The 26019-nt window shown below is 39.5% G+C and overlaps 2 protein-coding genes across 2 annotated transcripts in view; one reads left to right on the top strand and one right to left on the bottom strand.

Moving 5' to 3' along the window:
* Positions 1-503: 503 nt before the first annotated feature.
* NDUFAF5 (NADH:ubiquinone oxidoreductase complex assembly factor 5) lies at positions 504-7420 on the bottom strand. The gene is made up of 11 exons (XM_050893632.1): positions 7370-7420; positions 7232-7272; positions 6890-6953; positions 6168-6215; positions 5965-6068; positions 5470-5509; positions 3481-3678; positions 2895-2955; positions 1521-1604; positions 1108-1190; positions 504-979 (listed from the first exon to the last, which is right to left on the bottom strand). Exons 7-11 carry the CDS (start codon positions 3634-3636, stop codon positions 893-895), a joined length of 471 nt encoding a protein of 156 aa, XP_050749589.1. The 5' UTR covers positions 3637-3678; positions 5470-5509; positions 5965-6068; positions 6168-6215; positions 6890-6953; positions 7232-7272; positions 7370-7420; the 3' UTR covers positions 504-892.
* Positions 7421-7948: 528 nt separating this feature from the next.
* Positions 7949-26019, top strand: part of ESF1 (ESF1 nucleolar pre-rRNA processing protein homolog) — a 36066-nt gene continuing 17995 nt past the window's right edge. Inside the window, 10 exon segments of the mRNA XM_050894775.1 lie at positions 7949-7971; positions 8628-9002; positions 9005-9323; positions 10099-10487; positions 11284-11397; positions 12234-12334; positions 13895-14047; positions 15525-15639; positions 16625-16763; positions 21070-21087. Of these exon segments, the coding sequence (XP_050750732.1) occupies positions 8628-9002; positions 9005-9323; positions 10099-10487; positions 11284-11397; positions 12234-12334; positions 13895-14047; positions 15525-15639; positions 16625-16763; positions 21070-21087 (1723 nt within the window). The 5' untranslated portion in view covers positions 7949-7971.

Below are 26019 nucleotides of genomic sequence, written 5' to 3'. Positions count from 1 at the left end.
AAATGCTATGAGATAAAAGAACAGGTTAAAAAACGCCACGGAACTCCAAAAGAGTACCAACTCCAGAGAACGCCAATTGTAAGCCAGTTAATTTGAAACGTACACATCCATCCGAGTGCTAGTCGACTCTTCTGCTTGCTGCTCCTTTCAGTACATTAAGTCCAATCAGGATACATACATTCTGTTAAAGCTACGATGAAGCATTCAACTTTCCTTATGGCTGAGCTCTACTATTCACGTTCAGAAACATTTCTAGCTTTGGGGGTGGAAGGAAAAGTAATTGAATTTGAGGGCTGTAGGTAAAAGGTAGCAACCTGAGATATTTTTATAATACAGAACTTACTTAACCACTTCCTTATAAGCAAGTCAAACATTCAAATTTCAAACAATAACTGTCAGTAACTTTTTACCCATAATTTCCAACCCACAAAAAACATACTAAGTTAAATCTGTGTATTTGCTGATATTTTCTCTTACAGCATGTCTTATAAATACACTTGCCACGAAGTACTATTCTTTATTATGATCTACCATCCTTTAGAAATAATTCAAAAGCAACGCAGGGTGATATACACTCAAGACTTGCAAATCATACCTGGAGCAGTCTGTCCTACTGAAATGCTGGAAGAGGCATTACATTTGAGAATAGTAATTTAAAAGTTGGAGAGCATGTATTCAATTAGAATACTGCTCAAGTATTTCTCTAGAAACAAAAATGAACACTATTTTACACAGCTGATGTTGTAGTATAGGCAGTAAAAAGCCAAAAAACCCCGTTGCGTGCAGATTATTATCATTTCAGAATGTCGTCACAAAATAAACACAACTGAAGACTATCTGCAATGAAAAGTTTTATAGAAGCTTCAAGACAACTATTATTCCTGATGAAGAACTATTTTTTTCCTCTTGAAAGAAGTCCATCTATTTTTGCCAGATCTCCAAATGAAACTGTTGCAGAACCTCTCTGGGCTGGTCTTGCCTAAGAAAAAAAAGGAAAAAAAAATTATATAGGACTGATTTTAAATTAAAATATTTTGTAAAAAGCTTTTAAAGCATCAGTAATTTAAAGAGTACCTTCAAATAGAAAATAGTTCAGCTTCACATTACCTGTGATTCATGGAATTTCCAGCCAATCATGTAGTAGATCTGAAATGTGGCAGGTACCGAGCCATCGCTATTTCCGTACATTTCTGTTACGGCAGAAAGGGAGAGAAAAAAAAAGGTACACAGAACATCAGTTCTAAGAAATACTTAGCTCTCAGAACATTAGAACTAAGTATGACATATTCATCATAATGACTCTTGGTGAAAGATTTGGGACAATAAAAATATCTCATTACTGGTGCATCAACATAGTTCAAATCCTGTCATTATAATTAAGGTTAAAAATATCTGTACGATAATGGTATTTTGTTCTATTCCAAAATGGTTTTTTTTTTACACAGAGGTCAGAGAAAAAGGCATAGAAAATATGTTCTTAAAGTCATTTCAGATTAACTCATTACCTCTTAAATACTTACCTCGGTATATTGCAGCAGCTGCCAACATTGTCTCCCTGTGTAGCAGAGGTTTTCTATTCCAAGAGCAATTACTCTCCCCCATACCTAAAAATATGTTTTAGCTTTAAGAAAAGAAGATATAGCATATTCTATGAGTTAAGTGTCATGCACTAATGACAGATTTTTATTAAACCAGAATAAGTATAGAATCCTCTGAATCTCACTGCAAGAGAACAACATACTGCAAATAATTAGCTGAGTTTCTTACCTATGAGAATCCAAGCCTTTTAATGCCAATGCTTTGCGATTTAGAGTTTGTATTGCTAGGAATGATTTCAAATTATTACTTCTTCAGCCTGAGTCTTCAAACATTTAGTATAATGTTCAAACATTTCCTAGTATGATTTATTTTAAGCCCGAATACACAGTGTTTATTCAGACACACCACTCATGTATTTTTTTTGAATGTATAAACATCAAAATGACTGTCCCAGGAGATTTTTAATAACCAATAAAACCACCACAATTCTAATCTCTTTAATCACTTACTGCATCTGAACGCTTCTGCAAAGCATGAAGGTTTTATTTTCATAAAGGAATTACTCTGAACAACAGCAGCTGATCCAGAGTGAGAAGATGCCCTGAGTTGCTCCGTAAGTAACAACTGACTGCATAGGAATGACTACTTTACAATCTATGACAAATGCAATCAGAATACTAACTCAATAGTTCAGCATCTCAATTGTTTTTTGCATTCCTCAGCAGACTCCAATTTGAGGGTCTATTTATTCTCATTCCAAAGCAGTTTCCTGCATGTCCTGATACTTAGGAAGGCTTGCAGGAAAAGTTAGTATGTGGGATATACGCTCCTACCTCGCTTTCAGGGCTTTTCAGCAGCTTACACTGAACAGGCTCACAAAGAACGTGAATACAAGGGCAGCAGAAAATTCATAGCAGACCACGAAGTAGCAAATCTTTGACTTCTGCTTCCCAACACAAAGCTGCTGACAGGCATAATCTCCCAAATCACTAGAGAATAAAGTAATGCTTCCACTGTTAAAATAAGCTTTATTTATTATTTATATTTTTTTAAGGAAGAAATTTTTTACAATGAGGGTGGTGAAACACTGGGACAGGTTGCCCAGAGAGGTGGTAGATGCCCCATTCCTGGAAACATTCAAGGTCAGGTTGGACAGGGTTTTGAGCATCCTGATCTAGTTGAAAATGTCCCTGCTCATTGCAGCGGGGTTGGACTAGATGACCTTCAAAGGTCCCCTCCAACCCAAACCATTCTATGATTCTATGATTTGGAGTTAAGAAACACACAGTGAAACTCTTCTGGGACTGCATCACTGATATATAACACATTCATGTTTCCACAGAGTATATACTTGCCTTGCAAGTCTTCCATAACCTCAAACAACCCTGGGTAGTTGACCTGAATTTCGTCAGTATCCTAGAAGAATTGAGGAGCTTAGTTTTAGAGCATGTGAAGCTAAAACAGTAACATTACGCTAGCCTTCAGAGCTGCTAAGGGACTATTCATCTGCCACTTCTGTTCAAACTGCGTGTTTCTCAGAAGAACATACTGTCATAACATTTCTAAAAAGTTTTGTTTAGTAGCCCAAAGGCAATCAAATTTTAAGTGAAAAGCCATTATTTTCTTCTTGGTTTTAGAAGAAACAGCAAGAGCGTCTAAAGTTTTTTCAAGCAGGTCTAACATTCTCTGACATTTCGCCAAGACAACCATCCAAATTCTACTGGGCCACTAGCCAAAGATACACTTCAGTTGGTTTCATTAATCACAGTAAAGCCGAGAACAGAGGCAGTCCAGGCTATTTCAGAAACTTATTCAGCAAGGTGCATGACATGTAGAAGGAAGCACTACATTACTAATACATTCATAAATAGTACTTTTTATATACCAGCAGCTCTGATGTGCTGGATTGTTCTATCTGATTGTTCTCTTATTTATAATTACCACAGTCAGGGTGTTAAAGCCAGCTCTCGAGAGCAGATGTCCCAAATCAGAGACAGCAGTGAACGGTGATACGTGAGGAGAAAATCCCCCTTCTCTCTCCAGTTCTGCTAGCTGCAAAGAGCAGCGAAGCTCATACAGAGTGTCTCCCCCAAACATCGCACCAATGAATACTCCATCTGGCTTAAGAACTTGGTGAATCTACAACACAGAAGGAAAAAAAATTTATGTTTTTTGTTATCAAGCCTATGTAACTAAGAAGTTCTTAAGACTTTTTTTTTTTTTAAATGAACTTAAAAGCAATCATTAGAATAGTTGTAACAGATTTTTAATGTTGACTGTATTCCACAAGGCAAGCCGCACCAAAGCTTTTGGTAACACTGCAAGATAAATAATCTGTCTGAAAAGAGACTATTTGTTCTTAAGAAAGAGTGAATCGCCAGGAATTACACTTACAGTCAAGAAACACAAAATGCACTGTGGAAATCTAGGGTCAAACTATTTTCAATGGGATACTCCTAAAACAATATCTTCAATTTATTTACTTCTGAAAATAAGGTAGATTAAGACAGTAAAAGTAAGCAGAAGCTTTCTCAGATGAGGGCAGCAAAAATAATACTTTTTAATGGCTTGATTTAAGAGAAACGAAGGCCTCAGTTTCCAGTAGCGATCTTTGCACTTCTGAACACACAATAGAGTAATGCAATTCTTATTATGTCTACCCCTAGTTATTTTTAACTAGCCAGAAGAGCAATATCATGACTCAAACGCCAAGGTTGACAAGCTGCTTTCTTGTCTAGTAAGTCCTAGCCCCCTTCCTACTGAGAAGGCCAATAAATTCATGCTTTCTTTTTTCCTTAAGAATTGGCAGTGATCCCTGGTTTATGTAATATGGCTCTTCTGGATATCTAATCAGGCTAACAAGACAGCAAAAGCTTCAAACAGTTTACCTTACTGATTTGAAACAAAAATCTTTTAAACTGGTTTTTAATTAAGTATTGATTAATTAATCAAGCTGCCTTTTCTATGCTAATAAAGAAGCCTTTAATTGAAAATTAAGCAGTTGAAGGCAGTTTCCATTAAAGCCAGTGATCCCAAAGTAGGAAATGAACGTTGACAATGAAAGCTGGCCAAGAACCCCAGTTCCCTCCCCTTTGTGGGACACTGTAATGTGTCAGGTTTTTTTACTGTGGGGGTAAAAATATTTGACACTCCACAGAACACTTAAATTCCAGAGACAATGATATATTTCTTTCCAAGATTTTTTTTTTTAAGTACTGAAGGCATTCCAATTTCTATTTTTATTATTTCCACAACAGCAGGGCACTCCTGTTCATACCAACAGGTGACAGAATAGCACTGTAATGACTGACCAATTTGAAATAAATGAAAAAACAGCCAACTGGTTAAAATACTCGTTGCTCTTGCTCCAAAGTTAGCTGACTTGAACAAAGTTTTCACCTGCAGGAAGGAGCTGAAATAATTCAAAATTAAGACTTTTTTTCAGTAACAGTTTGTTTTCGGTCCTCAACAAGTATTTGCTTCATTTCAAAATCAAAAAGCCTTTTTCTGATTAAAGCTGTATTTCAAAATAAATAGCTGAGACATAAAAATAATACAAGTTCCATAAACCAGGTCTGGAGAAGTTAGATTTAGAAAACTCTTGTACTACAAGTAGTAAGAGCTAACACACAACAAAAATCAATAGCATTGCCTCAGTTTACATTAGTTACCATGATCTCAGCTGTTGAGACGATAAAATATTATACAAACATGTTGTTTCACAGTTATTTATTCCAAATTGGAGACAGTAAATTAGTAGAAATATCAACTGATGCTCCTCAAACTGCCAAAAACACTGCACAAAATATTTGTGTGCAACATGAGCTATTTCTGTGCCTCTTCTTTAAAGAAGACCTGGAAATATAGAGTGCTCTGAATGCAAGTAATGGCAACCGGTGATTGTTAGTATTAAAAAAACCAGTTTCTTACCTCTCTAAAAGCTCTAGGAAGGTCATTCACCCAATGTAAACTGAAATAACAGAAGTGTACATTTTATAATTGCATATTAAATGAAATTTAGGGAACGCAAATAATTGTTACATTATCTAAGTATGTTTCAGAAGCCAAAGCAACAAACTAGTTCCTCAAGCTGCACAAGTTCTGAAATGCCTGCCTAAAAGTGATACTAAATAAAAAAGTTCATGCAAATAGCTTTTTTTTTTTTCTGACAAACTGGAGACTAGTTTGTCAAAATGCAGGAAAGAGAGAAGCTACACATGTTTTGAAGGAAGACAAACAAAACAGTAAGAACCACCAGGACAGCTTTTTCCCAACGTACACTCATATTAACTATGCAAGTACACTTCTTATTGCTGTTTAATGGACTATTAATCTTTCTCTTTTTTTTCCTTAAAGTTGCTCTGAAAAGAAATTATTTAACATCTTTACCAAAAAATGAAATGTAAATAAATGATTAACACATACCTTAAGCTGCTAACAACAAGATCAAATGTATCTTCTTTGAAAGGAAGGAATTCCTCATCAGCTACAACACTGACTGTAGGGATTTCAGATTCCACAGCATTTTTCTAATGTTGGGTTAGAAGAAAAACAACATCAGAAACTCACTTCTTTTGCTTTCCTGTATTATGGAATTGAAGCACATTAGCATTCAGAAAGCTACTTACTAAAGCATTCTCTGCAATATCAACTTGAATAAGTTTTTCAATGGTTTCCTGAAATAAAATTTAAAACGTCTGTCAAATATTTAAGTTGTTTTACAAGCTGACGTTAGTAATTTTTTGGAACGCTTACACATACTCATAATAATTTGGAAGGAATCTCTTTAACACTTGATAAAACTTTACGTAAAGCAGAAAGCATTTTTCCCTCCAACATAATACTTAGTAATTGCTCCCAGAGAGAATAGTTGAGGTAAAAGTAGTTACAGAAAACACATTCTGCGTTTTTAGGTGTAAGTTCAGTCAAATATAAACCATGGATTAACAGCCAATGAAGCACCTTTACTTACAGCACGGTTCACAAAGGGTAAACTGTTCACCATTTAGAAGTCCCCATAACGGTACTTCTCTTTAACAACTAAGTGCGTCCAACAAAGATTGATCGAAAAACATGCATCAAGACATGCAACTCAAGACTAAAGGTTAACTGTCATAGAACAGATAGCTTCCCTTGCACTACAATCTGGCTAGTCTTCGGTGACAATAAATACAGAGTACCAGCACAACACACATCTTTGGACTGTAGCTACAGACATGAGAGGGAAAAAAAATGAAATTACCTCATCAAGATTCAGAGAGTTGTTTTAAGTTACAATAGAGCCCTATTTGAAAACAAAGGTATAAATACGTACTTATTTTAAACACTCTGAAGTATGAAGAGACAGTACCTTGGTTAAATGTTGAGCTATGTAACCTCTTCCAGAGCCAACATCCAAAGCAAGAGGAAATGTTCTAAAGGATAAGTTGAGCAACATAAAATGTAATCAAGACTTAAACTATTTTAAGTTTTAGACTGTATTAAGTTTTGTCTGCTCATTTCCAAACGCCTTTTCGAACTAAACACATCGAGCATCCTTCTGTGGTTACGGCTTCGAGAAAGCACAGAGAAAGGCGCGCACAAGCTAGCGTTTCTTCCCGAGGGTCACGTCCCCTCACCGTGACCCTGCAGCCGCAGGGGAGCGTGTGGGATATGGAGTGGCACCCCACTTCCCCTCGAGGCGAGGGCTTACCTGGTGATGTCAAACACCCTGTCCGCTATCCTGCCGCCGACCTAGAGGGAAAGCCCGCCGGTCAGCGGCGCGGGGCATCGCCCGCGCCCCGGCAGTCCCTCTCCCCCCACCCCCGCGCCTCGCTGACGCCTCCCCCACCTTGCCGAGGGGGCCGCCCCGGGCCGCCGGCCGCCCCCACCTCCTCCCGCAGGTAGTCGCACTTGGCGGGCTCGGCCTGCAGCGCCGCCCAGTTCTTCTGCTTCCGCTTCAGCCGCCGGTCGAAGGGGCTCAGCGCGCCCGAGCCCGACGAAGCGCCGGCGGGAGGAGGAGCGGCGGCCGCAGATCTTCCTGACAGCGCCCAGAGCCGCCGACAGCCCCATCCCGCCCGCAGGGCTGGGCGGCCGGACCCCCTCAGGGCTCGCGCCCCAACGGCCGCCGCTGCGCCTCCAACCGCCCCAGCGCCCATAGCCCCGGCGCATGCGCGGGAAAAAACGGCCCCGGGGCCGCCCGGCTTGTTCTTGACGGTAGTGTCCGCCCGCGCCCCGCACCTTCCGCGCATGCGCGCTGCCGCCCCGCCACGAACCTTCCGCCGATCGCGCCGTTTGATTGGTTAGGAGAGGTTTGTCCTACCGCGGCCTCCGTAGTGCCGCCGGAAGTGGCTGCGTCGGCGCGTGGTGGATTGTGGTTGTGGGCCTCCGCGTGAGGGAGTGTAGCCGGGCGGTGAGGAGGAGGAGGAGGGGCGGCAGCGGTAGCCGTTAACGGTCGGTGGGCTCGGCCCGGTCGGGCAGTGCGAGCGGGGCTCCTCACTGGGGCGCGTCCGCGGGGCCTCGTCCGCCGCTGGGGTCGGGGAGGGAGTGGGGTGCCGCAGCCGGCTGGGCGCAGGGCAGCGGGCACCTCGGGGAAGGCTCTGGTGCTGCCGTGCTGCTGCTGGGCGGCGCTGAGCCTCAGCCTGTGCCGGAGCTGCTGGTGGCACTGGCCTGAGCTCGCCAAAACGCTCGCGCTCTTGCTGACTTTGTTCCGAACTGGCCCTTTAAAACATGAAAATTTTAAATTTTTAAAACTAGGGCTACCTTAGCCCTGTGGGAAGTAAAAGTCTGAGGTCTGGCTTCTAATGAAACTGCTTGGGGTCCGGTTCGGGATTGATAGGGAATCACTTAAGGCCATATCTGCAGCCGGTAGGGTCTTTTTAGTTGTGTATCTATTATCCGAGGAAGCTAAGATTTGTGGCCAAGACTGTAGTAATTAAAAAATTATTTGTGACTTATTTAAATTGCCGTATGTGCTTTTGGAAAGAACTTTTTAGGTATAGCTTAGAAATCTAACTTTGCGTAATTCTTTTTTTTTCAGTTATGTTTCTAAACCTACGTTAATCAGGTTTTTTAATCATAATTGGTGGGGGGGGGTTTCCATATTGTAGATGTCCAAGTCTTCAACAGCATTAAAAATGTCATCCCAAGAGGAAATACTGAGCGATGGGCGGTTTAGCTGCGTTACTAGGGATCCCAGATTTTGGGAGATGCCCGAAAAAGAACGTAAAATCAAGATTGACAAACGATTCCGAGCTATGTTTCATGACAAGAAGTTTAAGCTGAAATACACAGTGGATAAAAGAGGTCGCCCTGTTAACTATACTTCTACAGAGAACCTCAGGAAACTTTATGCCCTGTCAGAATCTGACTCTGATCTTTCAGAAAATGATAGTAAAGAACATACTGAAAAGAAAATAAAGAAAAAAAAAGCTAAACCTAAAGGAGAAGCAGATTCTGCAAACTACTTGCCGATGGTCTCCCTAGGGAAGAGAGCAAAACAAAAAAACAAGCGGTGGACCAAACATGTGAAGCAGTGACAAAACTAGATGACCTTAAAAGTGAAGGACAAAAAATTACATCTAAATTCAACTTGAAAGAGGACTCTAAGAAAACCACAGCAGAAATTGATCACTCTCGGGGAAACAAGGGCCTTTTACACAAAGGGGAAAACAAGCAAGGAGATGCATCAGGAGGAAGATCAATTTCAATTCAAAACAAGCAAAAGTCGTCACAACCAAGCGGTACTAAGTCAGTTAAAGCTCCCAGGAATGACCGTTCCCTAGGAGGAAAAATAAAAGAATCAGGTTAGTTGTTCAAATAACAAGTAGAATTCGGCTGTGTTTACTTGGACGTTGTTGCTTTTGTTTTATACATGGAAGATCTTTCGCAAGATCAGTCGTGAGGTAGCTGACTGACTCGGATTCAGTGTTGCTGAAGAATCGGAGTTGGTCAGCTCTTTATAGAATCAGTGCTGATTCTTCAGTAAGATTGTGAACATCCATGTCCTTTTAATTGCTGGAGCTGAAATTGTTGGTCAGTTAGAAAAGTAAAATGTATAGTAGCATATACACTACTGTATTTATCCAACTGAATAGCAAATATAAGGTCTGATACCATGAAGGCTTCAGCATATCAACGCTTGTTGACTGAAAGTGTAAGGATGGCAGCATCAAGCCATTAATATTGGAGGCATTAGAAAGAGCAGGTGACTTGGAGAAAAACTTTCTTTATATTGCTTGTGCATGTGTATAGCCTACATTATTGAAATCTAATTTCTACCTGTTGATTCTATATATATAAAAAGAGTAACAGAATAATATTTCATTAGAGTTTGAGATTGATAATACAGTTGTGGGCCTAAAGAGCGATTGGATTATATTAGATTAGACAAACTGAAGAGGTGATACTGATGACTTACGTTGCTTGCACTTCCCTGATGTAATTTGTTCCTGCATCGTTACACGTCAGGGGTTCTGTAAATCTGTGTGAAGAAAACCTGAGGAAAAACCTTTTTTCCTCTTTGTAAAGGATCATATGTAATTCCAACATAAAACCAGATATCTAATGTTTGTCTTTCAGTGACTGTATGCACAGACACCTGTGATCAAAGTGACATAAGTAAAAGCCAATTAGAGGAAGAGATTTCTGCAAGAGATGCTTTTGAGTATGCAGAATCAGAAGACAAGGAGCCAGAAGATGATGGGGAAACAGGCGAGGAAGAGGAGCCAGAAGATGATGGAGAAACAGGCGAGGAAGAGGAGCCAGAAGATGATGGGGAAACAGGCGAAGAAGATAGTGATTCAGAAGATGATGAAGAAAGTGATAGTGGGCCTGATCTAGCTAGAGGCATAGGGAACATTGAAACAAGCTCAGAGGATGATGAGGATTTAAATGAACTATTTCCAAAGGAGCCAGAGATAGAGCATTCATGGCGTGAGCTAGATAAAGATGCCCCTCGTGGAGATGAGGTAACAATGCTTGCATGTGAAAAGTTGCTACGTGACAAACTCAGAAACGTACACTGTTATGAGTTCATTGTAGACCTTCATCTATGAAATGGTTTGTGAAAGTATTTTTCATAAAGGGTTTTTCAGCCTTTTAGTTACAGAATGCAAGTGACGATGAAATTGACTGAGAATGAGACTTGCAATTTTCACTGGTGTCTCCCCTCCCCTCTAAGCAGAGGCTTACCTATAGATAGATACGCTATCTATAAGTGAAAGAACAAACAGAACTGAGCTTTTTCAGAAATTCCAGAATTGAAATAGTACTGCTTTTGTTCACTACTGATTTTTTTCACTTTTTTAATTTAATTTTTTAACTCACGCTTTAAGAAATTAAGAAATCGTTAGACAGTGAAGTAGGGCTTTAAAACTGAGCACAATTAGCGTATAAGAAATCACAGTACTCTAGTGCTGTTATAATACTGTGACACTAGTTGCTATTGTGACTAACCACATGATGATAACAAAATCCTAAGTGCTGATGTTGTAACTGCAGTCCTAAATCTGTGATTGGTGCAGTCCGTTCTGTGGTGCTTCACTATTTATGCCCTTTTTATCTGCTCTGGTGATGGCTGCTTCTGCTTTTGCTAGTTTAAGTGATACAAAGTCTTGAGGAAAATGCTTCTTTTATTTTTTTCAGCAGAGTTTGTTGTTGACTTTGATTTTTACCAAGGATAGCTGCTAGAGAATTGTGTATTCCCCATAGCAGTCAGGAATTAAACCTATGAACTTTATGTCGTTTTTTTCCCTCTCTGTTCAGATTACAAGTAGATTGGCAGTTTGTAATATGGATTGGGATAGGTTGAAGGCTAAGGATTTGCTGGCTCTATTTAATTCTTTCACGCCCAAAGGAGGAACAGTATTTTCTGTTAAGGTAAGACCTGATTTCTAAAAGGAGTACTGGCTTTTCCTGATTAAAAAAAACAAACAAAAAAACCCCAAACCACCAAACCAAAAAAAGACTACAAAATAAGAACAAAGACAGTTCTGTGGAGAACCAAAAGAGATATTAACATGATAAATGAGAAACTGTGTTGCAATTTAACTTACTGTGTTAGAAATAAACATGTGCTGCTTTTCAGCAACCGGTATGTATTTGGTACAGTTAGAGCCCGAAGCTGTTAACTTCTCGTGTTTATGAGGTTGGCTCTAAGTGCTGTTTTTCTGAGACTAATAGTGAAGTTCTCAAAGTGTAGTAGGGGGAGACTACACTTCCTTGGCTAGTTCAATTTTCAGTGGTCTTTATGGTAGATAACCCAGCCTTAAATCTGGCTATTTCTAAACGCTTTCCAACCCCTTTTACCATTGCACAACACTTCTTGTTTTTCACCACTTATGAGTTATTAATAAATTGGTTGAACTCTGATCAGTTAAGTTATATTTTCCATTTTTAATGTCTGCCTCCAGCTTTCTGAGAAATATTAGTCAAATACCCCTTTCTGAAAATTCAGGGCCACAGTGAAATGAATGAAGTCAGAGTTCCTGTTGTTCTTCATCGGTCCCCAAATATTCTCATTCCTCACAGGCAGTTTGTTTATTTTACTGTCTTTTCTGTAAATTAAAAGGGTATTAAAGTTTATGGAATTGATCCCTTTACTGCTTTTAGAGGAAAACATAAAGTCTAAAAGGCTTGGTGAGATATTTTTTCTTAGTTGGTATAGATTATGCCGCTACAGTTAAAAATTTACTTTTGTGTTGTTGTATTTGTAGATTTATCCTTCGGAGTTTGGAAAAGAGAGATTGAAAGAGGAAGAACAAAAAGGACCTGTGGAACTGTTTGATCTTCCAGAGAATACCACAGAGAATGATGGGTATTAACTTTATCTTCAAATGAGAGATATAATGTGTCTAATTCCCAGTGAAAATCCGATCAGCTCCTGTTTCCAGAATTTCATATGTGGAAGTCTCCTGTGGACGCCTTAATTTTATAGCTTTTTCAAGGGATATTTTACAACTGGCTCTGGTTCATTGTCAATGCATTGAATAAATGCATTATAATGAAACTTGAGAAAATTTGCTTGCTGATAATTGAATTCAAAATTTTTATTATGTGGCTCATTGGAGTAATAAATGGAACAAATGTGTGGAGAGCTTAACACATCATTTTTCTTCTACGAATTGTCATTCATGCAGTAAACTCCCTTTGTTGCTTACGGTCAAAATTTTTATCTGTGTAATCAACAGGGACCTTACCTTAGGCCAAGAATTCCCAGATTGAGATTTCTTGAATGCCCCCAGCAGCAGCCCTGGCTTACTAGGCTGAGCTTATCAGGCCTACCATTGTCCAGGCTTCTTCAGGCACGTCTATTTTTTTTTCCTTTTGTTCTGCTTGAAAGTCTTGTCTGTATGGAACTTGAGAGGTTTTGCTTTTATAGTTTTCCAGAATTTCCAGATGTTTGGCAGCCTGACTGGGGCCACTTTTATATAATACATCCCGCTGGACTACCCTATATTTGGAAAATCTGGATCCTTCTAAAATAAGTTCGGATCCCTTTGAAGAAAGTCTCTAGTGCATCAGGGAAGTGTATGATGAACTTAGAGTGCGTTCTGAAGTCAGCTTCACTGTGTGCATCAAGGTGTATCCTGAAGTGTTAGATTTACTGCTCGGTGGACTCTAGAGCATCTGGAGTACCACACACAGAAATCCAGATATCCCGGAGATACTGCAGTGATACCCGTGTATGTACCCTTCAAATTCACGGGACAGGACCTCAGCCCTGCGATCTCTCTCCTGCATCCTTCCACCAATTCATCCACTTCTCAGTCTCTTTTCTGCTTTTCTTTTTCTCTTGCTGTCATCTTCGATGACACCACCACCCCCTGTGCTACCGAAGTTAGTATCCTGATTCCTTTCCTCGCCCGTACCGCTTTCTTACTTAGGAGTCCTACACTGCCTCTCTCTAACATGAGGATCTGCAATCCTGTCCGTGCAGTCTCCCAGCTTCTCTTACGTTCTTAACATGTACCTTTACTTATGGGTGAACATCCTTTTCATCAGCCTTGTTAAGAGCCAGGATAATTAAAAACAACTTGATAGGAACTATTAAATGCTACTTTCTGTGGCCCGGACAGAGGCATACAGAGATGCTACTCTGTGCCCTGCACAGGGACTCTAACCTTACAATGCCTGTGGGAAGCAGAGTCAGATACAGAAAGCGTACACTTAATAGAACTGTGTGCATTAGTCTTTTTACTTGAGCAAAACTGAATAGGTACTGGTGGAACTTCATGCTGTTTAACATCTAATCTTATTATAAGATTAGGAGAGTGTTTGAATGGTGCATATTTTTAATGAGTTGAATTAAAATATTTTGCAAATGACAAGTTGTTAAAGCCAGCTCACTTGATTGTGGTGTTTTCCACTTTTGCAGGCTTTATAGGGAAAAACTGCGGGAGTATCAATTTAAGCGACTGAAATACTTCTATGCAGTTGTAGAATGTGATTCTCCTGAAACAGCCAATAAAATTTATGAGGAATGCGATGGATTGGAATTTGAAAGTAGCTGCTCTTTTATAGACCTGAGGTAACTCCAGTGGTGACTTTTTTACATGTTGGGCTGGGGAGGGGAGGGAGAATTAAAGCCAATTTAAAATAATTTGGAGTAAACTAGATTGTCTTTATTCTGTGACCAAAATGAGATATGTAAATAAATTAGGCATCCAGTGAGTTGTTATGTTTCCCTTTGATTCTTTTTTCTTCTCTTTGAGCATTTTTACTGGAATATGGAAAGTTTGAGAGGACTCTGCATAGAGAGATTATTCTCAGAGAAGTCAGGTAAAATGTTCTGGTTGTGTCTTCAACCTTTTGGTACAATTAAGTAAAGTGGTAGGATTTGGAAAACAAAACAACATACTGCTGCCTTTTTTTTTTTTTCCTTTTTTTTTTTTTCCCCCCTTTTCTTTCCCCAAGGGTCCAGAAGTGGCTCTTTTTCAGGATTGCTTACCACAGGACAAGAATATTGCTGCTGTTGTCATGAAGCTGCAATAGATTACTATGCTAGCCCCTATGAATGAGCTGGAAGCACGTTTGGGAAGGAAAGAATTTCAAATTATAGTTGTGCTTTATTGTTAGTATTTCCTTTTGTTACAAAAAAGCCCTCTAGTCTGAGCAGAAGAGAAGTCACTAAATCATAATAAGTTTTGACAGAAGCTGGCTTTGTCTCCTGGGCCTGTGTTATGGGCGCTCTTGGAAGTCAGTGAAAGATAAGTTTTTTGCTTTCAATCATTTCCTAGAGGAACTTAGTTCATTTGCTTTAAACCATTTTGGAGAAGATGATCTCTGCCAAATGAACATGTAACTTTTAATGCTTTTAAATGTAGAAAGATAATGTTTTACAACAGACACAGCTGTTTAAAATTCTCCGTGCTTTTTCTAATCTTCTACTTTGTTAAATTTTAATGTTGAATAGTATTCATCTGATTACATTTGCAATGATTTAAAAAAGAAGCCCAAGTAGTTTCTCATGTAGTGTACAAAGAGTTGGTTTTTTTACTTAACTTCTTCCATTGTTACACATGACTTCGGTCTTTTTAACATTTTATTTTTCCCCCCTACTAATTGTAATGTTAAAGATGTACCAGGCTTTCCTAAAATGTTTTGCATTTTTTTATTTATCTGTTTTCAAATTCTATTTTATTCACTTTTTTCTTTTGAATTTTTATATTAAGCTTCCTGAAAAGATGATTCTTAAAACAAACAAAAACACCCAAAAAGCCACCCCGACCCTGCTAATACCAGAGTGAAAGTTGTTTAGGTTACTTCCCCGACATGGTGGTGTAACACATTGAAAACCTGTGGAATAGCTGTGCAGAAGCCAGACAGTTAATCTTACATGTGTGGAGTACTTGTCCATTTCTTTTGTTTCCTTTTCAGGCTTACCAACTTTTTATTTGAGCAAATTCTTTTGTGCTGATGTACCATACTCATGAAAAGCTTAGACTGTTTATACTATGAAATTTCCTAGTGTATTTGAATAATAACATGTTTTATTTGCCTTTAAGATTTATTCCAGATAATGTTACATTCGATGATAAGCCAAAAGATGTAGCCTCAGAAGTGAACGTAGCTGTATACAAGCCAAAGTACTTCACATCTGCTGCTATGGGAACATCAAAGGTATCTTTACAATGTTTATGTAATGTTTTTCTAATTTGTTTAGTTTTATTGTCAGCTTATAAATTATATAAGTCGTGGGGAAAAGATTCCTGATTATCTTCACCATTTCAAAGTAAAGACATCAAACATATTAAAAGATGTAAGCGTGTTACGGAGCCACAAGTTGCAACCCCATAAATAAGCTCGAGTTTTAGATTTTAAAAGAGATTTGGCTTCTTTGTTACAAATTAAATACTACATTTTGACCTCATTATACGTCTATTACAAGTTGCACATGGAATTACTTTGTTACTTACAGTTAAATCTTCCAATTTGCCTAAAATGGGTATTTGTGTGTAGCTCAACAAGAGCCTTTTTGGTGGTAGTGCCAGGCTTAAAGAGTTGCTTCCCCTCCTTGTAGCTATTCGTTCCTACTCTGTCTTATGTGACAGCCAAAACTTCCATCTGGCCATGAAGTGAACCGGATTGGAGAAGTGATTAGTTGAGAAATAAGTAATTTCTGCTGGATCATTTTTCAGTCAGATCTGTTTCACCTTCCGGCTGAGGGTGCAGTTGTGCAAACACTTTCATTGTCCCTATTGCAATCCATGCATGATTCCAGGAATGAGTTGCTGCTGGAAGAGGAAAGGAGAGGAGTTAGTGGCTGCTTCAACACCAGTATCTGCTGCCGCAGAGGAAATTTGGCTTACAGAGATTGCATGTTGTGTGACCTGCTGTTACAGAACCCTTCAGTGCATGAGGAGACTTCTTCATTCTTTCATGTAGTTAGAACTCCTTGAAACTCATTGTAGAACAAATTCCAAAAAGTTCTAATTAAATTTGTTTTAGTAAATGGTTATTATAGCTAATTGTTGTAGAGAACACTAGTAACAGGTTTACATTGCTTCTTAAATGGAAGGTATCATGTAATTTTCCCTAAAAAGACAGAGTTACAATGTTTAATTTTGGTGTTTCAGCTTCTACAAGTGGCGTTCTTATTTTTAAGGTAGATATCACATGGGATGAGACAGATCATGAACGAGTAATGTCACTTAGCAGAACTTTTAAAAAAGAGGAACTTCTTGACATGGATTTTCAAGCTTATTTGGCTTCGTCCAGTGAAGAAGAGGAAGAACAGCAGCAAGGTACTTATGTTAATAAATGTTGTCCACAAAATCATTAGCTGCAGTGTTTTGAACACAAGTTATTTAAATATGTAAATTCCATATCTTTAGAAAATGCTTTGAATGTCGTCTTTGACAAGGATAATATTATGCTCGTTGTATAAAAGCTGTTGTCAGGTTCTACTATGAAAATAACCTACCTTTCCTCCAGAGTTAACATCTCCAGAAGTGGCATATAGTTACTTCTTGTGTGTGTGACCTAAAGGTGGAGGGAAATTGGTGGTGGGCACGTTGGTGTTTTTTGTTCGCTCTTTTCAATTAGGAAATAAATGGATTGATGACAGGACATTGATAGCTTGACAGATGCTAAATTTTTTTTTGACAAGATTCATAAGTTAGGCATGTTAACATGGAAACTGTAGAGTTCTTTAAATTGACTGGAACGTGACATTCCTTTTTTCTTTATTTCTTTTCTTGTTTGTTTGAGTTAAATACACTTTTCCAGTGTTCTTTGTACATGATAAGAAAACACATGTACAAGTTTTTAAAATGCTATCTCTAAAGCCACAGTTGAGATTCATTATACAAACCTGATTCTGATTCTCCAAATACATAATATCGCTAGTATGACCCCAAAATTACTACATTCTTTTTGAAGACAAAGTACGTTAGCTGAATTTGGAGTTACAGCTTACTTAGAAGATTCGCTAGTGAGAGTTTGACTTAAGTATTATCGCCCTACCTTTAAAACAGCTTTCTGGTTTTCATTTCTGTACTGCAAAATCTCTTTACCTGGTGTAATTAATGTTTGATTAAGCCAAGTATAATGATTATAATGCGAGTGATTTCAAGTAGCAAGTTCACAGGTGATCTAAATCATGGCGTATTTTCTTTATTGCTGATAGGATAAATCTGTTAAAGAAAAGTTGCTTTTCATCATACATTGGAATGATTTAGAGAATGATGTAGAGAATGTAGCTATTCTGTTCATTCAGTGCTGAATGAAGACCTGCTGCCTTTCTGTGAAGTCTGAGTAACACTGATCAAAAATTACCAAATGGTAGGTGATTAGGAGTTATCCTAATGATTGTGCCCCTGAATAGCTGCTTTCTGAACAGGAGCTTGCATCTCTGAGTATAAAAGCATTTTCTTCCCTTCCCCCCCCCCTCTCTCTTTTTTTCAGGGTGCCTTAACATTTCTTTGTCAAGTTTGGCAATACCTACTTTAATGTCTTCATTTCTGAGATAAAATTATTTTCAATAGAACTGGAGGTGCTTCCCTTTCAGAGGAAAAGTCGTTTGAAATGTGAAGTGATTAATGACTAAATGAATTAGGTACAATGCTCACTGTGGAAATCTATTTATAGGTTAACATAGTGTTTTGTCCTCTTCATGGTTGTCGTGGTTTAACCCCAGCTGGCAACTAAGCAGCACGCAGCTGCTTGCTCACTCCCCCCACCCAGTGGGATGGGGGAGAGAACAGAAAAAAAAAACAACCTTGTGAGTTAAAATAAAGACAGTTTAATAGGACAGAAAGGAAGAAAAATAATGATGATGATGATAATAATAATAATAAAAATAAAATGACAATAATAGTACTAAAAGAACTACAATATACAAAGCAAGTGATGCACAATGCAATTGCTCACTACTCGCTGACCGATGCCCAGTCAGTTCCCGAGCAGCGATCCTCCCCTCGCAGCCAACTCTACCCAGTTTATATACTGGCATGACGTCATGTGGTATGGAATATTCCTTTGGCCAGTTTGGGTCAGCTGTCCTGGCTGTGTCCCCTCCCAACTTCTTGCTGGCTGGGCATGAGAAGCTGAAAAATCCTTGACTTGGTGTAAACACTACTTAGCAACAACTAAAAACATCAGTGTGTTATCAACATTATTCTCATGCTAAGTCCAAAACATAACACTATACCAGCTACTAGGAACAAAATGAACTCTATCCTAGCTGAAACCAGGACAATGGTCCTCTATACACATACTAAAGTCTCTGCAGGGCAAGGAGGCAGTGAAGAAGCTGCCCTAAGACTGTGCTTGTTGGAATGGCCTAAACAGGGTGTTGAACGCGCTCCAGACCTTAGAAGGTCCCGAGGGAGATGTAGATTGTACAAAGCTTCTTCGCTCCAGCAGTAGCTCTTCTTGGGTAACCAGGGGAGTGTGAATGGCAGTGGAGAAAAGCTGTGCTATGGGCCTTCTGGTACTCCTAAGCTATACGTCTTATATAGTGAGGGGAAAGGTAAGCAGCAGAACATATTTAAGGGAACTTTAGAGTGTAGTAGTAACATCTTTCAAATGGTTTTTGATTCATGTACTTCTTCAGAATATAAAGAGAATGTCATCTAACTTCTTAAGGTATGTAAATCTTCTGTGTATGGTGCATCAACATGTAAATTCCTGAATTATCTTCCTTGTTTTCACTCTAAAATTCAGTCTGCTCTTAATATATATAGCCTAAATTACAAGGCAAAGAAAATTCCATTAAGCCTTAATCAGGTCTTTCAAACAGATGTTAAAATTGATTTATACTGCATTAAAGCAACAACCTTCTTGCAATCAGAGATGAGTTTGGAGCGTGCAAAAGAACATTACAGATTTTTCTGGTTATAGAGTTGGGAAATCTTCTGGCAGCAAACTCAGCTTGGCAACCTCTTGGGGGGGTTAACGTCCATTTGTTTCTCATCTTACATAAAAACAGACTTATAAACTGCACCTCCGTGAGCTTAGTTTCTCTAGTAATGCTTAGCAAAGTATCTACATGGGAGCAGTAGATGCAGAGGAAAGCATTTCCATCTTCTATTATGTACAAGACTACCGCTATGTTAAAGAATAGCATCTGTAATAGGGTGGTGATGAAAGCGAACATCCATAAGTGAGCAACACTTCAGAAATTTTAATAAGTAAACTTCCATTGCTGGGAAGAAAAATAAATTGACCTTAAGTAATTTTATCACACTAATAAATTTTAAACCTGGAAATGTCTAGATGCTAATGATGTTTTGAAAAGTAAGTTATTAATAGCGGAATTATGTTGCCACGTCTTTTAACGTGTTCCTGACCTTTTATCCATTCAGTTATGTGATACAGAACAGGATTTCATCTGACATTCCATCCATCCATTCCAGCAGAATTATGTGGCACTATGCACAAATGGGAAAAATCAATGTCAGCTGCTTGAATGGAAATGTAGGACTGTGATAAGAAGGAAAAAAATGTCCTGGACTTCTATTCATATTTTTTTAACTTATTAAAATGTTTTATTTGTAAACAGGTTTTTGTTGGCCTGTTCTCATCTGGTTTTCATGGAATTTTTCAACTTTAAAATGTGTCACGAATGTTAGTATTACTGTTATACAACAGTTTGGTAATGTCAAGTATTTCAGTGACCTGGGATGTTGTTGTTCATAGCACAAAGTATCTCCTTTACATTGCTTCTGAATTTTCTGTTACTTGGATGCATTTGTTCCAGTTAGGAAGTGTTTGTGGTGTGCATCAAATCTAGCCCATAATTGCTATTTTGACCATGAGAACCAGTGACTTAGTGTATGATATTTTAAACGATGGTTCAAATTAAGCATTATGGGTTTTGTGCCTAAGCTTTTGTTCTGTTTTTTACCTTGGCAAGAGCAACATCTTTTCTGCTGTTCTGCTTTGCACAGCCACACAGAATACCTGAGTAGACTATATGACAAAATACTTTTATCAGTGTATTTTTGATCAGCTGTTCCTGATGGTCCAGTCATAGAATATCCTGACTTGGAAGGGACCCACAAGGATCATTGAGTCCAAGTCCTGACTCCACACAGGGCAGCCCAAAACCATGTATCTAAGAGTTGTCCAAACGCTTCTTGAACACCGACAGGCTTGTAGGGAAGTCTATATAGAGCCCTGCTCTCCACAGTAGGAGTTTGAGCAGGGAGCACAGTCTCTTGTGGTATTGGGCTTCCAATACAAGACTCTACAAAGACAGTAGATCTTTTGTTTTGTGCTGCTGCACCAATGCCAGAGGTGCACGAGTGCAGAGAAAGGAAATGTAGTTGTTGGGAAGGAGGAGTTGCTGGGTGGAGTTTTATTTTTTTTTTTTAATAATGCTGCTAATCTTATTTTTAGTGATTAATGTTAAATAAAGTCATACCATTTATTAAATCTTTTTACAATTTTGAAACCTATTTGGTGCAATAACTCTGACTACATATATAAATATAAATGCATTTTTTTAACATTTTATCACATGACAGTACAGCCCTCCTTGCTGTCTTAAAAATGAACAGTATTCATATGTGTTTATATTTGCTAGAACTCTTACGGAAGGCTAAGAAGTGGAAGGTGACAGAAGTAGAACATGCAATTATTTAATATTGTCTCTGAATCCAATGGGTGTTTATAAAATGCATTGAATAGGATATTATTTGAGTTAGTTTCTGTACCTTATTCCTGTGTAGCTGCTTTGGACACTCTCAGGCATTACTGCTGCTTCGAAAGTAACAAGGATCTGATGTTTTAGAATATTTCTGTTGAGTTAGTTTTGGCATATTGCTAAAATATTTCCTAAGGAAACAGCTAGCCAGAGGAGCTAGCAGTTTATGATTTAGCCAAGCCTGGGTGGAATTCCATGGGACAGAATAGAAATACCACAACGTGGTTATTTTCTTTCTATGAAGCATCAGAAGCTTGATATAACTGATGCAGGTGTTAGATACCTTTCCAAAGCATGTTCGCAGGAGCTGTTGTGTTGGGTTTGTTTTTTAATAATAAAGGTGCTTGGAAGGCCGGGAACAAGCATGATCTCAGCTTTCCTTCTAAGAAGTTCATACAAGCTGTTGGAGGTGTCCAGTAACTTAGAATTGAAGACGAGATCTGTGTGTGCGCTTTTGCAGGCCAGTGTGTCCCTCCTCAGAAATGACTAGACAGGAGCCAGCTCTGATTGCAAGCATGTTAATCTTGGCTTACCTCTGGCTGGCTCAGAGGCCTGGTTCTAGTAATGCCCGGTCACCTCTCATGTGCAGCCAGGTGCTTAAAGGCTGCAGCGGCTACAGTCACCTGGTTTGCAAAGTTTTAAAAACTGCATCCAGTGCACACCACTCAAGTGGTTAGACTACCCTGACCTGAAAAAAAATGCAAAAAACTAAAAAAGCCAGAATGTAATGCTTACCATTCATTTACTGTTATCTGTCTGTTCACATTCTCTTCTTCCAGTATCTGTCTTCTCCCTGAAAAATATCTTACAAAAAGACATCTACTGTGATATGCTTTGAGTAAGCTTATTTTGATTACCTTGAATTCTAAATTTTTATTATTATTTTTTATTATTGTTTGGATGAACTAATGGGATTTGCACAACTTCTTGTTTAGAGAGTGCTGAGAATGTGGGAAAGTGGGGTTAAAACCAAAGTTTTCTTTGTCACTATTTTCTGGCTCAGGACTGAGGTCAATGGATTTAATTTTTCATATCATGCTGTAGTACAGTGCAATAACCTCTACCTCAGACTTGCTTCTTGAATGCTGGAGTGTAGAGCTTTTAAGTCTTCATCCTGCAGGTCTACGTGCATTGTAGGGGTTTTTTGTATATGTCTGAATTTGAGTAACTACCCTGGATAGAATTGAGACATCTAGTGCGTTTTTATGGTATGGCCGTCACCATCCAGAATTTTGTGGTGTGCCATTACATTACGAGGGGGAATTTTATCTTTCCATCTTTAAAAGAAACTCAGCTTTGCAGCAGACCTCTTGTCAAATGTTGTGTCTGCTATAATTTTTCTACTCTCTCTAGTTTGTAAGGCTGAGTTAAAAAAAAAAAAAAAAAAAGGAATCATCTACTCCAGCCATTGCAAGATAATCTTCTGAAACTAAGAATACAATCTCTTCAAAACCCTGTGATTTCGAGAACATGATCTCAGCTAACACAGCTGCCAGTCAGCAATTTAATATATTGAGCCTCTGCATTTGTTTATATTTTTGATGAATTACAGCTTTTAAAAACAAACAAAACCCCCTACAAATTATTGTATTGGAATGTTTCTGACCTGCCTCAGGATTTTAACTTTTTAATTCTTTTAGCACTTATTACTACTCTCCTTTGAAAACAATAAGAATATACCTGTATTTTATACTCTAAATTTCATCAGCTTTTGCCTTTTTTTCCTTCACAGGTTAATTGTATTTCTCTTGCAATGCAGCTGTTAATGCACCAGAACTTTTTGTTTTGTTTGTGTGTTTTGTTCAAAAAGTCTTTGAACAAGCTATTGGCAGAAAGCATTACTGCCTTAATATCCATCAGAAAGTCGTTCCTCGTGTTGTGCAATACAGCGTGATACTTGAAAGCTAGTGACAAGGTTATTTGAACTCTGGACAAACTTTGAGAACATATTCAGCTCGCTTTCCTTCCTTGCAGCTGTTGTCAAGTGTTCTTTATTTGCTTCCAGAATGAAAAGGCTCTTAAGGTTTTTTTTGAAGGGGATGTTGAACGTTTGTTTTAAAAGTGTTAGTTTTGACAAAAGAAATGCCTGTTTTATCTAAATGAGAAAGTATGACAATATGCATTGACACTTAAATTTCTCCTATCAAAACTAGCAAAACCAGTCATGAATACAAATTGGTGGCCCCTTACTTACGCAGTTTCAAGGGAGCCTTTCTTAGCTTAAGGATTTCTTCAGTTCCCGTCCAGTATAGCTTTACTTCTCATTTCACATGACACCAGGAAGAAGAAATAACAAAATGGCTTATTTTTCTTCTCAGTCTTCAAAACAGAATGCCTTTTGCTTTCTGCGTGAGCAGATGCTTTCCTCTTAGATCTCAGCTTCTGATGAGGAAAGTGGAAAAGCAGCTGCAGTTAACTGTCCCCATGTGCCGAAAGACGAGCTGGCGAGGAAGAAGACTGGCCTGGGTGAACAGAGAGCTTTGCTGGAACTCAGGAAAAAAAGGAGAGTTTCTGACCTTTGGAAGAAGGGGCAGGTGACTCAGGAGGACTTACAAGGATGTTGTGAGGTTATGCAGGGAGAAAATTAGAAGGGCCAAAGCCCAACTAGAACTTAATCTGGCTACTGCTGTAAAAGACAATAAAAAATGTTTCTATAGATACATTAGCAACAAAAGGAGGGCTAAGGAGAATCTCTATCCTTTATTGGAGGCAGGGGGGAAACACAGTGACAAAGGATGAGGAAAAGGCTGAGGTACTTAATGCCTTCTTTGCCTCAGTCTTTGATAGTAAGACCAGTTGTTCTCCAGGTACCCAGCCCCCTGAGCTGGAAGACAGGGATGGGGAGCAGAATGAAGCCCCCATAATTCAAGGGGAAATGGTTACAAACCCTCTACACCACTTAGAGACACACAAGTCTATGGGGCTGGATGGGATCCACCCAAGGGTATTGAGGGAGCTGGTGGAAGTGCTTACCAAGCCACTTTCAATCATTTATCGGCAGTCCTGGCTAACCGGGGAGGTCCCAGTTGACTGGAAGCTAGCAAATGTGACGCCCATCTACAAGAAGGGCTGGAAGGAGGATCCAGGGAACTACAGGCCTGTCAGCCTGACCTTGGTGCCAGGGAAGGTTATGGAGCAGATCATCCTGAGTACCATCACGCAGCATGTACAGGAAAACCAGGTGATCAGGCCCAGTCAGCATGGGTTTATGAAAGGCAGGTCCTGCTTGACTAACCTGATCTGCTTCTATGACAAGGTGACCCGCTTAGTGGATGAGGGAAAGGCTGTGGATGTTGTTTACCTGGACTTTATTAAAGCCTTTTACACCATTTCCCACAGCATTCTCCTGGAGAAACTGGCTGCTCATGGCTTGGAAGGGCATACTCTTCACTGGGTAAAAAACTGGCTGGATGGCTGGGCCCAAAGAGTTGTGGTGAATGGAGTTAAATCCAGTTGGCGGCCGGTCACAAGTGGTGTTCCCCAGGGTATTGGGGCCAGTTCTGTTTAATATCTTTATCAATGATCTGGATGAAGGGATCGGGTGCACCCTCCAGTAAGTTTGTAGGTGACACCAAGTTGGGCAGGAGTGTTGATCTGCTTGAGGGTAGGAAGGCTCTACAGAGGGATCTGGACAGGCTGGATCGATGGGCTGAGGCCAATTGTATGAGGTTCAACAAGGCAAAGTGTTGGGTTCTGCACTTGGGTCACAACAACCCCATGCAACGCTACAGGCTTGGGGAAGAGTGGCTGGAAAGCTGCCTGGCGGAAAAGGACCTGGGGGAGTTGGTCAACAGCCAGCTGAATATGAGCCAGCAGTGTGCCCAAGTGGCCAAGGCGGCCAATAGCATCCTGGCTTGTATCAGAAATAGTGTGGCCAGCAGGACTAGGGAAGTGATTGTCCCCCTGTACTTGGCACTGGTGAGGCTGCATCTCGAATTCTGTGTTCAGTTTTGGGCCTCTCACTACCAGAAAGACATTGAGGTTCTGGAGCGTGTCCAAAGAGGAGCAACGAAGCTGGTGAAGGGTCTAGAGAACAGGTCTTACAAGGAGCAGCTGAGGGAACTGGGGTTGTTCAGTCTGGGGAAAAGAAGGCTGAGGGGAGACCTTACTGCTCTCTACAACTACCTGAAAGGAGGTTGTAGCGAGGCAAGTGTTGGTCTCCTCTCCCAAGTAGCAAGCGATAGGACAAGAGGAAATGGCCTCAAGTTGCGCCAGGGGAGGTTTAGATTGGATATTGGGAAAAATTTCTTCACCGAAAGGGTTGTCAAGCACTGGAACAGGCTGCCCAGGGAAGTGGTGAGTCACCATCCCTGGAGGTATTTAAAAGATGTGTAGATGTGGTGCTTAGGAACATGGCTTAGTGGTGGACTTGGCAGTGTTAGGTTGATGGTTGGACTTGATGATCTTAAAGGTCTTTTCCAACCTAAATGATTCTGTGATTCTATGAACAGTAAAGATTTCTGCTCCCAGCCAACAACCAGCGTCTTGCAGTGATGGGATGTGGAAGTGAACAGTGTCACACCTAAGTTTTCAGCCAAAGACCAGAGGTCACGCTGTGTTAACTTGCAACTGCGATCTGTCTTTCTAGACACCAGTTATGCTGTCCAGGCAACTTGGTACTGTAGGAAGCACAGTTTTACTGCTAAACCAGAGAAAAAGAAAAAAGGAGCCTGCCCCAAACCTAGTTTTCTACAGTTCAAGGAGCTGCAGCATCTTTAAAGCCTTAAAACCCTGTTCGCTCTGAAACAGTTGTTTAAAAGCTTATTGTAAGTCACATTGTAATTGTGTTTTTTTAAAAAAAGGAAGAAAAAAAACCCTCTTTCCGTCTTGCTTCATTTGTTAATTCAGCA

Source organism: Gymnogyps californianus, chromosome 3 (assembly GCF_018139145.2).
Source record: "Gymnogyps californianus isolate 813 chromosome 3, ASM1813914v2, whole genome shotgun sequence".
Lineage (NCBI taxonomy): Eukaryota > Metazoa > Chordata > Aves > Accipitriformes > Cathartidae > Gymnogyps > Gymnogyps californianus.
The sequence above is the reverse complement of the archived record's forward strand: the minus strand, read 5'-3'. Positions and strand labels throughout refer to the sequence as shown.

What these genes read in the sequence shown, in the direction of transcription:
- NDUFAF5 (XM_050893632.1), bottom strand. Translation starts at nt 3,636, where the DNA reads ATGTTTGGGGGAGACACTCTGTATGAGCTTCGCTGCTCTTTGCAGCTA. An exon ending in GGTTATGGAAGACTTGCAAG is followed by an intron (nt 1,605 to 2,894) that starts GCAAGTATATAC and finishes ACATATTTTTAG; the next exon opens with GTATGGGGGAGAGTAATTGC. An exon ending in GGAAATTCCATGAATCACAG is followed by an intron (nt 980 to 1,107) that starts GTAATGTGAAGC and finishes TTTTTTTCTTAG; the next exon opens with GCAAGACCAGCCCAGAGAGG.